A 16,580-nucleotide genomic window follows, 5' to 3' on the forward strand; every position below is an offset into this window, starting at 1 on the left:
CTTGTCTTCTATAACGACTTTGGTGCCACCGTATTCTGGAAGAAGAACTTTGTCTCCAACTTTTACACTAACTGGTTGAATCTCTCCACTCTACAAAACGGGGGAAAAGTTAGCAAAATATGTTATTTGCCCAACTCTCACATGAAAATTATTAAATCAATATATAAAAAATACTTTTGCAGCTAGCATGTTTTAATTTTACAAGATCTGTGGTTTCAAAACTAGTTGCCAAAGGATTTCTCTTTAACACAAGAACTATGCACTTTTAGTCACACACAAAAAATTTAAATTTTAGAAGTGCTCAATGAACTTTATACTAAGTTAAACATTAAGTTAAACAAACCTACTCAGAGGCTTGTTTGAAGTAGCCTAACAAGTTATTTCTTTCTATAACACAACTGAAGAGCATCAGAACAGTTTAAAAATTCTGGCGACAATTTAAATCTGCATTCTCATTCAAATTCAAGAAACCAATTTTTACATAAAATAGTGCCAAAAGATAGGATTTGGACTGACTCCACCACTTTTGTTATTCAGTTATAACAACTTTAAGTATGGTTAGAGAACAAAGGAGAAGGAAATTCTGATCAAACAGAAAGCAAGATAACTAGATTCCAGTAGGGAACTATATAGGTTGTGAAACTACCCTGTGCTTCTGAAAAGCTGGCTAGCATTTTGTCATCCTGGTTCTATCACTAATCAATCACCGGGATCTTGAGCAAATAAACTTCTCTGAACCTCAATTTTCTCATCTATAAAATAAAAAGGTTCAAATAGAAAATTAATTTAACTAGATAGTCTAATTCCAGGAAACCTATGTTCAAATCCAACCTCAGATACTAATTTTGTGTATCCTGGATAAGTCACTTAGCTTCTTTCTGCCTTTCTTCCACAGTAAAATGTGGATAATAATAGTACCTACTTCCCAGTTGTTGTGAGGATCAAATGAGATAGCATTTTTAAAAAAATTTATTTTATTTACTTTAGTTTTCTTTTCTTTTTTTTTTTGGTGAGGCAATTGGGGTTAAGTGACTTGCCCAGGGTCACACAGCTAGTAAGCGTTAAGTGTCTGAGGTTGGATTTGAACTCAGGTCCTCCTGACTCCAGGGCCGGTGCGCTATCCACTGTGCCACCTAGCTGCCCCTATTTTAGTTTTCAACATTTGTTTAGATAAGATTTCCAATTTCAAATTTTTCTCCCTCCCTCCTCTTGACAGCAGGTAATCTGATATAGATTATATATATATAAATATAAATAAAATGAAACATATTTCTGCATCAGTCATGTTATTCAAGAAGGATCAGAGCAAAAAAGGAAAAACCTCAAAAAAGAAAAACAACAGCACCAAAAACAAAAGAAATAGCACGGTCCAATCAGCTTCCATATTCCACAGTTCTTTTTCCCCCCCTGGATTTGGAGAGCCTTTCCCATCATGAGTCCTTTGGAACTTTCTAACAGTGCCAGGAACACAGTACTTATTAATTTTTCTTGACCAAAAAAATAGAAAACTAGAATTCCTCTCTAAAGACAGTTTGAATAATAAACTAACACAAAAAGCATAATTAAAGGGGGGGGGGGAGATCTAGGTGTCGCAGTGGATAAAGCACCTGCCCTGGCTTCAGGAGGACCCAAGTTAAAATTTGGCCTCAGACACTTGCTAGCTGGGTGACCCTGGGCAAGTCACTTAACCCTCACTCCCTCATGCAAAAAAATTAAAAAAAAAATAATAATAATAAAATGCAGGTCACATGGCACAGTGGAGTTTCTCTCCAACAATTGCAGAGTCTCACTAGCTATGAACAAAATGCAAATCACAACCTTTATGAACCTTAATTCAATGTATCTATAAGAAGGGGATAATAGTTATCTTGTCCAACTATTCTATGATAAAATTCCCATAAGTCCCTTACACTACTTAGTTATTTTTATTAGTTTATGATAAAATTTTATATAAAAATATGCTATCTTTGAAATACAGTAGTATTAGAAACACAAACACATTACTTAAGACAATTTTGCTACAAGAGTTGTGGATCTCCAAGGAAATGTCAGTCAACAAGCATATAGTAAGAGTTTAATCATATGCTGAGCACTCACTGAGATTGCAGAGGCAAACCCCTAGTCCCTGACCTCAAGGAGCCCACAGTTTAATGCGGGAGAGAACATGCAAAAACTTGTTACGGTTTTTTTTTTTTAAACGATCATTAATTTGGGCAAACTGAGGAAGACTGGAACACAATGAGCTAAGTAATACAGGAACTAATCCACTTACTATTTTTGAACACTATAAGTTAGACTAATAAATCTTCTTTCTCTCACGGTAGTTAAGCTGATATGTCTAAATTTACCTTTCCTTTAGATCCTGATCCAACAGCTACTACCGTTGCTTGGAGTACTTTTCCTTGAGATTTTTCTGGAAGCATGATACCTCCTTTGGTTACAGTCTCAGCTGCACTCCTCTCAACCAAAACTCGGTCAAGGAGAGGAAGGAATTTTCTAAAAGCTTGCCCTGCCTGTTGAGAGAGAAATTGGAGGTTTTTTAAAACAAGAAGGACAAAAAAAATCCCCAAACTTGTCATTTTTCTTTGGAGGCAATCAATGGAGGAGCCAAAATTTCTGCCCAATTTTCCCCATTTCAAAGCACTGGTTTATGGTGGTGGGAGTAGGGGAATCCCCTGTGTTTTATGTTCTCCAATCACCACTCTCAAGTCTGTAGTACATCTCACCGAGTGTACGCTGTCCCCCCAATCACAGGACATAATGGCTACCAAGACGACCTCCAGTTTATCCAAGGTCAAAGCTTTTCTTTTCTCTCCAGGCTAACAGGGGAAGAACGAGGGCGCTCTCGGGGTACAACCTGCACCCCATCCCGCCCCGCCTCCCGCCGAACAGGGCACTGCAGGCTTCCACATGGCGAGCCCAATAGGGCCAGCCTCTCGGCCGCCCCGGGGCACGTGTGCAGAGACTCGGGGACCAGACTCGCAAAGCCTCCCCCCCACTACCCCGTCTCCCAACAGTCCCTTCCCAGCAAGACGGGAAGGAAAGGGGGTCAGGCTCCATGTGCTTCCAGAGCTGAGGGGCTCCCCAAACCAAGCTTTCCCATCTTAAATCACTTTTCTTTCGGCCTGTTTCCTCGCCTGTAAAACAATAACTTCGCTCTCCTAGGGTTGTTGAGGCTCAAAAGAGAGAATCTAAGTAAAGCACTTTGCAAAGCTCATATATATATATATACATATACACACACACGTGCTAACTACTGTTAAACACCCTTCCAAAAGTCTTGGTGCAGTTTACAGCTTTGGCGGCTCACAGATGCACTAAGACTTTCCAGGACATGCCGTATTGTTATAATTAAGAAAACGATGATTGCATCAGTAAAAGCACCTGGCTACTTGTGGTTCAAATAACTGTCAACGGCCTCTCGGCCGGCCAGGCTGCCGACCTACCCCAGGGCCCTAGCCCCGGTAAAGGGAGAGGACGAAAGGCTTCGGTGAGGGCCGCGGCTGTCGCATTTCAAGGAGGCCGCAAAGGCCGGACTCACCATGGCTCCCGTAATGCCCCGCTGCCGTCGCTCTAGCTCAGTCCGTTCCCTCCGTCCCTCCCGGGCGCCGGTAGACTCGCAGCCCCGTCCGCGATACACGTGAATGTCCTAAGAGGGAGAAGACTACCTGCCGCGCAGGCGCGCCCCCGCCCCCTATCTTGCCCAAGTCCTCGGTACGTCGGAGAGCGGAGGCTGCTACGCGAAGTGCTATTCGTCCTTCAGGCCGCTACTCAGACCCACCCACGGGAAGGGGAAAGAGGAGATCTTTCTGGGCTTTTCTATACGGCGGGACTCCGGTAAGATAAATCCCTTCGGGCCCCCAGGAAATGACGCAACTTCACCCTTGACCCACGGCTTTAGCGGCGCGTTCCAGAAAGTTCTGGAAAAATGGGGGTCCCGGGAACGAGCCTAAACCATTGCCTGCCGCTCTAGCTCCTCCCTAGCCTGGCCCGCGAGTGCAGGGATGGGCGGAGCCTGGGTATGGCTCATGCAGATTGCGGGGCCCTTAGGGGGCGGTTGGTAGGGGGTGGAGGCTCCATCCGCACATGTGGTGCAGTGGGGGGGCGGGGCCTGGGACTCTTGCAGTGTGCGCCCCGTACGTGTGTCCCTCACTCGCTGCTGCTGATCTGCACCGCGCGCTTGTCCGCCTGCCCCCGCAGGTATACTAGGGTCTGTCTCGCGCTTCCTTTCCCCATCTCAGCCCTCCCCGCCCTGGTTCTTTGTTTCCCCGCCGGCGGGTCTTGCGCGTGGATGGCGGAAGAGAGCCGTTTTCCGGCACACGCCAGCCTCCCCGCGGCCTCTTTACATGCTCTTCCCTCCAAGCTGGGGGGCGCTGCTTCAGCCGGCGGGAGGGCCTGGACTTGGCTGCGGGAAATGGCGGCGGTCGCCGTAGACGCGCGACCCTGGACGGGAGGAGCCGGCCCGGGGTGGGGTCGGGTCAGTGGAAGCTGGCGGAACCCCATGGCTTTTCTGTCCTCCAAGCATCAGGCTCCGGGCTAGCGCGTTCCGGGCTAGGCCCGGTCCCTAACCTGGGTTGCCTCTAGGCATCCTTTTTCCTTCCGGGGGGCGGCGGAGGGGGATCGGAGGGCGCTCGTACCGGGGTCATGGGAGGGTGGGGCACGGGCCACGGTCGGATCTGCAAAGGAACGATTCTGGCGCGGAGTCTTGTCGGGGGGCAAAGGGGGTGGTCGGCGGCTCGGGTCCGTGCAGCTCTGCTCTTCAGACAGCAGGGGGAGGAACGATGGGATCCTTGACCTTGTACCATGTGTCCTGATGGAGACATGTGGCCGGGCATGAGGAGCGGGCGGGCCATTGCTCCAGAAGTCTCAGATGTATCTCACGCTGATACTGTTTCAGCAATTTGGATACAAGGACGAGACATTTCCTCCTGATGGTTGTTTTGCTGTGTCAGGGATTTTTTCTCTAATCCCTCGCCCTGGCTTTATATCATTACCTCTGCCCTCACCTGTATTTTCTCCTCTTGTGTTCCTGAAGCCTTTAATTCATTCTTGGGGCCTGTTGAAAGCACGTTTCCAGCTAGTATAGAAATGAATGATTAACTCTGGTTTTTACCTGGAGGCCAAAAGAGGAGTGTGAGCTTAGGTGGGTCTGCGCGGTGCAGGGGAGTTGAGGGGCCAAGACTAGTGTCTGGCCTTAGATGTAGCTATAGACAGGTCCTCACTGGTGCTAGGGGCACTTGTAGAGAAATGCTTTCAGAGATGGTGGGGAGGCTCTTGTGCAATGGGCGCCTACCACTTCATATTCCTTTCAACAGGTGGCACAATAGAGCCGCAGGGAATGTAGAGCGTTCAAACTGATCTCGTGGTTTCATTTTTTCAGAAATGCTCCGGTTGTCCACAGCCCTTCGTCAGATAAGGCCAGTGTCTAGGGCACTGGCCCCCCACCTGACACGTGCTTATGCTAAAGATGTCAAATTTGGAGCAGATGCCAGAGCCTTAATGCTTCAAGGTGTAGATCTTTTAGCTGATGCTGTTGCGGTTACTATGGGGCCAAAGGTATCAGTATAGTATCCTTTTTTACCCCCCTTAAAACCGTCTTGGACTGAATAAGAATGTATGAAAAGTTTTATATTGTCAAAGAGGTAAGAGTAAGGTTTTCCATTAAGTTAACTTCAAGTAAGCACTTTTTAACTGAGTTAAGTCAGGTAAGGCCCAAAACTACCGCACCCAGATTTAATTATGTGGCTTCCTCTTGATTCTCAGTTTTCCCATTTTCACCATTTTATTAAACTGCATAGTAGTCATTTCCATTACCATGCAATACAGAGGCAGTTTAAACTCAAGGCAAAACTAACCTGGTTTGCCTGCCTGGTGTTTAAGAGTCTGAACTCTTATGGTTAGGGAATAAGGGGGGAAAGTATAATAAACATTTGTTTGCAGGCTTTATCATTTGAAGAAAATTATTTGCTTCTTTGTAATCTTTTGATAACATTCATGTAACTTAAGCATATGGTGCTGGCTTCAGGGGATGGGAAGTTGGGTGAGTGGAAGGACAGGTTTCATAGTTGTAGGCAAGATACTTAGGGAAGTTGTTTTTAGTTTAATTATGGAAATTCACGTTTTTTAAAAGATTATGATTGTAATCATAGGCAGTTTATTCAAGAGGGTAGAGTTGTTATCTTGGGAGACTTTTATTTCTTACTATGTCCAACTAAAATTTAGGAATTGAATTTAGTACTAGTGTCTAGAGGATAAGTGAGAGTATCTCCCACTAATGGAGAAAAGGGGCATGACATAGCATTTTCACTTGTTTTGCAAATAGTTTTCATCAAAAGCCCTTGGACACGATAGCTATTCATAGAAGAGTTAGAGGTAACTAAAATTTGATCAGTTCTGGTATTAGTCAGATACAATAAAGAATTTACTCCTGTGAATCCTCTACATTAAGCAGATCATGAAAGACCGATGTTCACAGTTATGTAAAGAATCTCACTTAGGTATGGGGGATATACAACACTAAGATAGCTGGAAGGGACCTTAAAAGTAATTTAATCCCACCTTCTTATTTAACAGGTGAAGGAACTGAAGCCTAGAAAGTGAAGTGACTTTCCCAAGTGACTCCATAGGCCTGAAGAGCCAAACTGGGAGTCTGAAAAACTCCAGTGTGGCTCAAACCATATTTAAATGTAATTGGAAATATTTAACAAAATAAAAATCCAACATAGCTCATGTTCATTTGTAGTTTTCTAAGTATGCCAGTGATTCCTTTTTATTTAAGTTTGACAATGCTGATATAGGCCATAAGTGGCAAAGTCAAGACCTATGTAGTTCTTACTTTGCATCAGTTCTATTATATTCATATACCACAGAGACTGAATTTCTAGCCATTTCTGGACCTGAGTTTCCTCACCTTTAAAATGGACTAGATGGATGAACTACATCTTAGATTTAGAGCTAGAAAGACTCTTTGAGCCTATCTAGTTCACTCTTTTTATAGGGCAAAGAAACTGAGTTCTAAAGAGCTAGGACTTGAGGGCATTTTCCACTACTACAATTTTAAGGCTAGAAGGTAAGAGCCTTGAAAGTAGAGCTTTTTCCTTTAGGTTGTTAGGACTGGTGATAAAATATGAATGGTTTAGGTAGGCACCTAATAATGACCAGATTTACACTTGATACCACCTAGTGGCACTATCCAAGATTTGTGCCCTTGTTACAGAGGGAAGGTCAGTTTAATTGTATGCTGGAGATTTGCCAAACCTGTCCTTGGGAACCATGATTTGAGATTGAATTATTCGTGAGGCAGTATCTAGTACCTTGGAGTGTTTTCAAGTGGCTATAGTTTTACATCCTTTCCCTATGATGTTGCCCTTCATAGTTTACATAATATAGATATTTTAATTTCTGTTTGGACCTACCTTTGGAGGGAATGCATATGACTCACATTCAATATTCTTGTGTTTGTAGGGGAGAACTGTGATCATTGAACAGAGTTGGGGAAGTCCCAAGGTAACAAAAGATGGTGTTACTGTTGCAAAAGCAATTGACTTAAAGGACAAATATAAAAACATTGGTGCCAGGCTAGTTCAGGATGTTGCCAATAACACAAATGAAGAGGCTGGGGATGGCACTACCACTGCCACTGTCCTTGCAAGATCCATTGCTAAGGAAGGCTTTGAGAAGATTAGTAAAGGAGCAAATCCAGTGGAGATCAGGAGAGGTAAGACCTCATATAAGTTAGAGTAACATTAAATAGATGTAATAATTCTTTACTCTTGAATTGACAGTCCTTGAAATAAATAGGGAAATGATCTTTAAAAGGCAAAGCTGCCAGTATTGGTGATATTTGGTCAGTGTGGCTTATGCTTTTTGTCAGTCTCCTTTGTTAGAATGATTTTTTAAATGCATAACTATTAAAACACGTGTAACACTTTTGGTTCTACTCAGATTAAAAAATTTATATTGGGGGGCAGCTAGGTGGCGCAGTGGATAGAGCACTGGCCCTGGAGTCAGGAGTACCTGAGTTCAAATCCAGCTTTAGACACAATACTTACTAGCTGTGTGACCCTGGGCAAGTCACTTAGCCCCAGTTGCCTCACCAAAAAAAAAAAAATTATATTGGGTACAGGTTACTTTACATGTGACTTTTTTTGACTGAAGTCTTTGGGGTATATGCCTAATTTTGTGATCTCTGGATTAAAGGGATTAGACATTTTAAGTTACTTTGTAAAGTTTCCAGTGATTGAACCATTTCACATCACCACCAAAAAGTATATTGGTATGACTGTTTTTCTGTAATCCCTCTATCATTGTGACTATTCTCATCTTGTATCATTTCTAGTTTGCTGAAAATAAGGTGAAGTTTCTAGGTTTTGTTTTCATTTCCTAGTTACTTGGATCAATCGTTCATATTGTTTAAAATGGGCAGTTGTTTTGAGAATTGTTTATTCATATCTTTTGATCACTTATTTACTGAATCCATTATGTTATGTTATTGAATGTTCCCTTGATGGCCTTAAAATTAGCAAAGATGCAACACATAGGCTTCTTAAAGACTTTAATTTCTTACCCACTTCATGAAACTAGTTGTTGGCTCAAAATAAATATTAAGTAATGAATTATTACTCAATTCAGGTGTGATGTTGGCTGTCGATGCTGTCATTAATGAGCTTAAGAAGCAGTCTAAACCTGTCACAACCCCTGAAGAAATTGCTCAGGTAGGCATTCTTAGTAAGCTAGCTACATTGTGGTCACAATTATATTAAAAGTAAAAGCAAAAACAGTAAGTTGCTGTCGTTTTACTTTATACCGATCAAGCTAAGAATACTCACTGTACTTTCAAGTTTCATTGTATTGTTTTCGATTTTAATGTATTTCCAATTCAGTGGTAATTGATAGATTCACATTTAACCCCAGGTTGATTTTGATAACTTAAGGCTGTTCTGACTGAATTAGCCTTTTGAATAGCAAAGAAAAAAATTAATTTTAAATAATGGAAGGTACATTGTACTATAGGGTTATGTTTAGGGAACAGGGCTCTATAGATAAGCTCTTCCTAGAGGATTCATTTCATAATGACAATATATGATTTTTCTGTTGGGTTTTGTATTTTAATGGTGGGATGTATAAAAACAAGATTAATGTTGCCAGGGCCAAAGTGGGTTGTTTGTTGACAATAAAACTTTGCATTTGAAATACTAACTTGAGAATCATTTTAGGTTGCTACAATTTCTGCAAATGGAGACCGAGAAATTGGCAGCATAATATCTGATGCAATGAAAAAGGTTGGACGAAAGGGTGTCATCACAGTAAAGGTAAGTTATGATGGGTCTTTATTGTGTTGGGTCAAAAATAAAATTCTCAACACTTTTTATAGATTGTTAATTCATTAGTATCCCTAACACATAGTATGTATTTCGTATTTGACAACCTAATGTTGTCAAGACAAACTCAGTTGGAAAGTAGTCTTTATTTTACAATAGTGTAATCATACCAATATTTACATTAACTCACTGTCAGTGACATGCATTTTTGAATGTTTGAGTAATGGTAATGGCATATACTGAAAGAGCTACACATTTGGTCTATTTTGTGACTGTCATGCAAAGCTAACAAATGGTTTAGACTGTGACTCTGACCTCATTATGATAGACTGACTTGATCCATTGATTAGAGGAAAAACTTGTGCCATTCTTTATTATCCTAATATTCCCATGAGTATCAAAAACATGCTTCTTAGGAATTCTACTCCACAACAGCCTTGTTAAAAGGAGCACTTTGTGAATGCTTTGAAAATGGTACAGCCAATGCATAACTCTTTTATTCTAAATTTAGTAACCAAAAAAATAAAAATTAACTTCTTAATTATGCCTTTGTATTCCTATATTTGCAGTATTTTTTTTTTTGTTGTTGTTGGTGGTGAGGCAATGGGGGTTAAGTGACTTGCCCGGGGTCACACAGCTAGTGTCAAGTGTCTGGGGCAGGATTTGAACTCGGGTTCTCCTGATTCCAGGGCCGGTGCTCTATCCACCTAGCTGCCCCCTTTTTGTACTCTTTTGTCTCATCATTTAAGAATGTTCTTAATGTATAACCCTATTAGAATCCCTGGGTCAAAGGATATGACATTATGGGGGGTTTTATATATTGATAACCAAAAAAATTTGTACTAATCTACTGCTCTGTTACTCATTTGCCTAGTATACATAGCCCCATGGACTAATTTTTGTTGTTGTTGTTGTTGTTTGTTTTTGTGGGACAATGGGGGCTAAGTGACTTGCTCAGGGTCACACAGCTAGTAAATGTTAAGTGTCTGAGGTGGATTTTAACTCAGGTACTCCTGAATCCAGGGCCAGTGCTTTATCCACTGCACCACCTAGCTGCCCCTGGACTAATTTTTTAATTGCATGTTGTCTATTTTCCCTCCAATTATGTTTACTTTATTATTGTATATGTTTGTTTTCCACCATATTCATAGTTTATGTTTTCATATTTTTAGGATGGAAAAACATTGAATGATGAATTAGAAATTATTGAAGGCATGAAGTTTGACAGAGGCTATATCTCTCCATATTTTATTAATACAGCTAAAGGTAAATATTGCATGATCACAGACATTTGTGTATGGACTGTATAATCTGAACTGTGCCATACAATGGCTGTGACATTTCCAGATGAGTATTTTTGCATTTGAGAAATGGGGGGAGGGGAAATACTGGTCCTTAAATCAATATAGCAAGCTAAGTCATTTTAGTTAGGGGAAAGATGGGTTGAGCTAAGGGGTCAGGGGTAGAGAAAATGGCAGAATGAATGTGGGAAGGGGGAGATAAACTGAGGAGTCAATAAGTTCTCTTTGCAAATGGACAAAAAATATCCAATGGTTTTTCCCTAGGGGCATTTGCCCAAGTTAGATCATAAACTGTAACTTATTTAACCTAATTTATTACATTGCAAATTTATGGGGATAGTAGTCACATTAGATGAGTAGTAAAATTCCTTAATTTGCTTACATTTGTCTTTTACCATACAGGTCAGAAATGTGAATTCCAGGATGCTTATGTTCTCTTAAGTGAAAAAAAGATCTCTAGTGTCCAGTCTATTGTACCTGCACTTGAAATTGCAAATGCCCACCGTAAGCCTTTAGTCATAATTGCTGAAGATGTGGATGGAGAAGCACTAAGTACACTGGTTTTGAACAGGTAATGAGTGTGCCTAAAGTCTTAAGTCCTGTTGCTTTTTTTTTTCATGCTTTTTTCTAATGGTAAAACAGTGGAAAAACCCATAGATACAGAAAATGCATAGGTACAGAAATAGTGGTATTAGCTTTGAACTACAAGAAAGTCTTATTTTATCATTTGGTACCTAATTAGATGTTCACTTGGTATACTTCTGGTTGATACTTTGCATTTATCTTGCCAAATGTTTCCCCAGTAATTTCTTTTTTTTTCTTTTTCTTTTTTTTTGTGGGGCAATGGGGGTTAAGTGACTTGCCCAGGGTCACACAGCTAGTAAGTGTCAAGTGTCTGAGGCTGGATTTGAACTCAGGTACTCCTGAATCCAGGGCCGGTGCTTTATTCACTGCGCCACCTAGCTGCCCTCCCCAGTAATTTCAAGGCAGCCAATATAATGGTTAATAAAATATGCTTAGTAAACTGCTTTTAAAATTTTTATACATAGAAGAATTGAAAAAGAATTGACTTGAATGGGGATGCAGTTGAGTATAGTAGAGATAATTAATACTGCTGTTGTTTGTTCAAGAAATTATTTGGGCTCTATGAAAGTCATGACTGCTTACTTTTTATTAATAAATGTAGTATTATGAGCTTTTACTAACAAAGTTATCATAGCATAGTGGGGCTGAGAGCCTTAGAGTCAAGTCCTATTTCTTAGAGGGCTAGCCATGTAATCATGAACAAGTTATATAACCTTGGTGCCTTGGGCAGTTTTCTTTAAAAAAGAAAGATTTCATTGATAGTTCTAATTCTATGAAATTAGAGGTCTAGATAAAAAGGAAACAGATTTTCATCCTGTTTTAACATTCAAGCATAGCATTCTGGACTAGAATTTGGACAAACTAAACATATAGAAGATACATTTGGATGGAACATACTAAATAATTGTGTGTCATGCTGTCATGGATAATGAGTCTTGGGTCTTCAGGATTTTGAGGGTAAAGAATCTCAATTGCTGGCCTCACAACTTTGTTTTTATTACTTTGTGGCCTGCAGCCCTTAATATTGAGAGGAATAAAAGGTAATAAGACCAGGTCTGAAGAATGCAAACTGAGTTTCCTTACTGATAGCCTAAGACATTGTAACATTTCTGTGTTTATAGGCTAAAAGTTGGCCTGCAGGTTGTTGCAGTAAAAGCTCCAGGTTTTGGTGACAACAGGAAGAACCAGCTTAAGGATATGGCTATTGCTACTGGTGGTACAGTAAGTAAAATAGCTTAACATTAATAAGGACTAGGGATACTGGCACCCACAGAAGTTTACATTTAATCTGATTGTTTCTAAAATATGTGCAGCATGATATAGATGGGCAACTGGATTACTACAGTGCCTGGTACGTAATAGTGTTTAATTAAATTGGATTTGGAGTCTGAAGACCTGAATTTGATAAAGATCAGAACACAGACTGTTTTATGGTGGCCAGATGCCTACTTACATACTGTTAAATTCTTTTTAGTCTAGACTTTGAACATCACTGGGTTCTTCTGTAAGTTAAATAGATCATTGTGTTCCAGATGAGCTTGATGTGATGAAGAAAAGTTCTACTTTATGAAATTATCATTACCCCTTATCCAGCATATTTCATAATGACTTTTACAGGTGTTTGGAGAAGAAGGATTGTCTCTGAATCTTGAAGATATTCAAGCTCATGACTTCGGAAAAGTTGGAGAGGTTATTGTGACAAAAGATGATGCCATGCTTTTGAAAGGAAAGGGTGAAAAGTCCCAAGTTGAAAAACGTGTTCAAGAAATAATTGAACAATTAGAGATTACTGCTAGTGACTATGAAAAAGAAAAGTTAAATGAACGTTTGGCCAAACTTTCTGATGGAGTAGCTGTAATAAAGGTAAGACATACATGATGACCTAATTTAACCATGGAAATAGTTTGAACTGTTTCTGGTGACAAGTTAATCCTTTCACTTTTAGGTTAAATTGTGACTCCCATGATGCAACATAGAAAGTCTAAATGGGAATTTGGTTAACTACTAGGTAAAATGAACATTCAGCACAGGTTGATCAGGAGTTGAATAATGAAGTACGTTATTAGAAATATAAAAAGTTGACTATAAATGTTATGATTTTTTTTCTTTGTGTTTTTTAATAAGGTAATGTTTAACACCAAGTTTTCATGTACTTTATACTTTTAGGTTGGTGGAACAAGTGATGTAGAAGTGAATGAAAAGAAAGACCGGGTTACTGATGCATTAAATGCTACACGTGCTGCTGTTGAAGAAGGCATAGTTCTGGGAGGTGGCTGTGCATTGCTTCGATGCATTCCTGCCCTAGAAGCATTGACTCCGACTAATGAAGATCAAAAAATTGGTAAAGAACATCCTTATAAATTTGTACTGGAACTGGTATTAATTGTCTTTATTGAGACTATACTATTCCTGTTGACAGAAGGCAGAAAAAGTCAAGATATAATTATAGATGACTAATATTCATTAGATGAATACAATTCTTACAGTCTTAGCGTTGGAAACGTCTCAGAGATCACTTAATCCAACATGATTACCTGAACAAGGAACCTACTCTAAAATAGGTGTCACTATCTCCTGATACATCCAATTTCATTTTTAGGGAAGCTTTATCTTGCCTTCAGTTGTGTTGGAGCAACTTTCCCCAAAATATCTACTTAAATTTTACCCATGTTGAAATCTTGTTGCATCCTCTCTCTCCCAGCTTGGGTTAGTTGCAGATTTGGTTAATACACTCCATTCAAGGCCTTAAAGTTGACCATCAATCCCCATTAGTGGTGGGACTTGATTTCTACTAATATGGTTAAATACAGCACTTATTTATTTATTTATTTGGTGGGGCAATGGGGATTAAGTGACTTGCCCAGGATCACACAGCTAGTAAATGTCAAGTGTCTGAGGCTGGATTTGAACTCAGGTACTCATGAATCTGGGGCCTGTGCTTTATCCATTGTACCACCTAGCACTAATATTTTTAAGACATCTTATTTCTTTGTATTGGTGGTCATTCAACAATTCTTTAATACTCCCTAACTGTCCATTTACAAAGATATCAGAAGACTCAGGTGCTTTGTTGAAATCTAGGAATATTGTTACTGGCCTTCTGGTCTGCCAGTCTATAAAAAGGAAGTTTGACTAGGTGGTTTTGGGAGGGGTGGCCGGTGTTGGAGGGGGTGATCTAGTTGTATTTTCAGGATTTGTACTTTGTTGTATTATAATGGGACACATGTAAAGGTGGCATAATGAATAGAGTACAGAACCTGAGTCAGGAATACCTGCTTTTATATCGCCTCAGACATTAGCATTGTGAGCCAGGCAAGTCATTTAATCTCTTCATGAGTTTCCTCATTTGTAAAATGATTATTAAAATGGCACCTGCCTCTAAAGATTGTTGGCAGTAAAACAATGAAATAAGGTTTAATGTTAAGTGCTGTATGTTAGCTATTAATGATATTTGTTCTTATAAACTAAACTCAATAGATGCTCTTCCTAAATAACTTTTCTCCTTCTATAGGAATAGAAATAATTAAGAAGACATTGAAAATCCCTGCAATGACCATTGCTAAGAATGCAGGTGTTGAAGGCTCATTGATAGTTGAGAAAATTTTGCAAAGTTCCTCAGAGATAGGTTATGATGCCATGCTCGGAGATTTTGTGAATATGGTTGAAAAAGGAATAATTGACCCAACCAAGGTAAACAATTTTAATTTCATTTTTACCATATTTTTCTCAAGATGTAAATTCAAAGCTGTATAGAGAATGATTACCTAGGTTGGTATTTGGAATGTTTAGATAAAATTAATATTTTAAATTTTTTCCCCCTAGGTTGTAAGAACTGCTTTGTTGGATGCTGCTGGTGTAGCTTCTCTGTTAACAACAGCAGAAGTTGTTGTTACTGAAATTCCTAAAGAAGAGAAAGAACCTGGCATGGGAGGGATGGGTGGCATGGGTGGAGGCATGGGTGGTGGCATGTTCTAATTTCCTAGAATAATGCTCTATTATCATGATCTGTGATACAAGACTCAAGGCAGTGTTCTTCGCTAACTTCAGAGAAGTCAGTTGGAGAGAGGACTGAAGTAAAGGCTGATGTTCAAGAAAATCTCTATAACCATCAGTTACTGGTTTCAGTTGACAAAATATGTAATGGTTTACTGCTGTCATTATCCATGCCTACAGATAATTTATTTTGTATTTTTTGAATAAAGACATTTGTACATTCCTAATACTGGGTGCAAGATCCATGTACCGATGTTCTGCTTTCAACTTAAACCAGCTGAGGCATTCTTACTATTATTCTGTTAAATCAGAATTTTAGTGTTTGCCATCACTAGAAGGAAAGTTCAGAAGCAGCCTTTCTGTGCAGACGAAGACTAATTAAAATTGTGTACAAAGTAGAGAAATATCCAATTATGTGATGACCTTTGTGTAATAAAATTGTTTAAAGTTAATAACTGTATTATCTTATTTCTATGTACTGGTGGAACTACCATAAGGAAATAAAAACCCATTGATCAGGTGTTGAAGTCTAAAAATTTGACCAAAATAATGGTTTCATCCAAACAATACCAAATATAAATGGAAAAAATTATTAAGGTGAAATATCATATTACTTGATACTGGGGAAACACAATGTGGTAAAGCAGAACAAGCCCTGGTTTAGAGTCAGAACCTTGGGGTTCAAATAATGATTCTTGTACTTACATGGTTTGTCCTTTAGTTAATAGAAATAGTTCACTGTGTGAGCCATGAATACCAGGTTCAAGGTTCTAAACTGTGGCCCAATATCTATATTCATAATACTCTTATAATATTCTAGCTACTAGTCCAACACAAAACATTCTGCTCTTCCCTGGCTCATTTCCCTTTTTTTTTTTGGACAGGGCAATGAGGGTTAAGTGACTTGCCCAGGGTCACACAGCTAGCACACATCAAGTGTCTGAAGCTGGATTTGAACTGAGGTCCTCCTGAATCCAGGGCTGGTGCTTTATCCACTGTACCACTTAGCTGCCCTCTCATTTCCTTTCTCACATGTTATTGTAGACTTCTCCATGATAAGTGGTCCTAGGTGAGACGCTTGGCTTTGATCCTGAGCAAAATTCATTTTAATGATTTGGACCTCAATTTTTAAAGTAAGGAACAGCCCCCACCCCACCCCCCTTTTTCTTTTTTTGGTGAGGCAATTGGGGTTAAGTGACTTGCTTAGGGTCACACAGCTAATGTTAAGTGTCTGAGGTTGGATTTGAACTCATGTCCTTCTGAATCCAGGGCTGGTGCTCTATCCACTGCGACATCTAGCTGCCCCCCCTTTCTTTTTCAAGAGAAAGGAACAACATTTCAGGTTCCTCAAATGTGACTTAGTGCCTTCCCCAGTCACTTC

At 39.9% G+C, this 16,580-nt stretch overlaps 2 protein-coding genes across 6 annotated transcripts in view; one reads left to right on the plus strand and one right to left on the minus strand.

Annotated features, from left to right (window-relative positions):
• LOC122746476 (MOB-like protein phocein) overlaps nucleotides 1-3,840 on the minus strand; it is a 71,525-nt gene extending 67,685 nt beyond the window's left edge. The window contains exons 1-3 of one of the 3 annotated variants that reach the window (XM_043992100.1): nucleotides 3,542-3,840; nucleotides 2,349-2,513; nucleotides 1-90 (exon numbers count right to left, since the gene is read on the minus strand). In XM_043992100.1, the coding sequence (XP_043848035.1) occupies nucleotides 1-90; nucleotides 2,349-2,513; nucleotides 3,542-3,544 (258 nt within the window). In that variant the 5' untranslated portion in view covers nucleotides 3,545-3,840. Of the gene's footprint in view, nucleotides 91-2,348; nucleotides 2,514-2,726; nucleotides 2,891-3,541 lie in introns of those variants that run through there. The other 2 variants (XM_043992099.1, XM_043992101.1) reach the window with 2 other exon arrangements.
• Nucleotides 3,815-15,651, plus strand: HSPD1 (heat shock protein family D (Hsp60) member 1). Of its 3 annotated transcripts, none has more exons than XM_043992097.1 (12): nucleotides 3,815-3,837; nucleotides 5,381-5,556; nucleotides 7,465-7,717; nucleotides 8,632-8,714; nucleotides 9,216-9,311; nucleotides 10,493-10,586; nucleotides 11,024-11,192; nucleotides 12,328-12,427; nucleotides 12,824-13,069; nucleotides 13,373-13,547; nucleotides 14,718-14,896; nucleotides 15,029-15,651. In XM_043992097.1, exons 2-12 carry the CDS (start codon nucleotides 5,383-5,385, stop codon nucleotides 15,179-15,181), a joined length of 1,722 nt encoding a protein of 573 aa, XP_043848032.1. In that variant the 5' UTR covers nucleotides 3,815-3,837; nucleotides 5,381-5,382; the 3' UTR covers nucleotides 15,182-15,651. The 3 variants fall into 3 exon arrangements, with proteins under 3 accessions (XP_043848032.1, XP_043848030.1, XP_043848031.1); XM_043992095.1 differs by lacking the exon at nucleotides 3,815-3,837 and adding an exon at nucleotides 4,068-4,200; XM_043992096.1 differs by lacking the exon at nucleotides 3,815-3,837 and adding an exon at nucleotides 4,716-4,740.
• Nucleotides 15,652-16,580: the final 929 nt, after the last annotated feature.

This window comes from Dromiciops gliroides, chromosome 3, assembly GCF_019393635.1.
Source record: "Dromiciops gliroides isolate mDroGli1 chromosome 3, mDroGli1.pri, whole genome shotgun sequence".
Lineage (NCBI taxonomy): Eukaryota > Metazoa > Chordata > Mammalia > Microbiotheria > Microbiotheriidae > Dromiciops > Dromiciops gliroides.

Bases quoted from the DNA above. Each gene is read 5' to 3' on its own strand.
- HSPD1 (XM_043992097.1), top strand. From the start codon at position 5,383: ATGCTCCGGTTGTCCACAGCCCTTCGTCAGATAAGGCCAGTGTCTAGG. The intron at 10,587-11,023 runs GTAAATATTGCA...TTTACCATACAG, and splicing joins TTTTATTAATACAGCTAAAG to GTCAGAAATGTGAATTCCAG. The intron at 11,193-12,327 runs GTAATGAGTGTG...CTGTGTTTATAG, and splicing joins AGTACACTGGTTTTGAACAG to GCTAAAAGTTGGCCTGCAGG.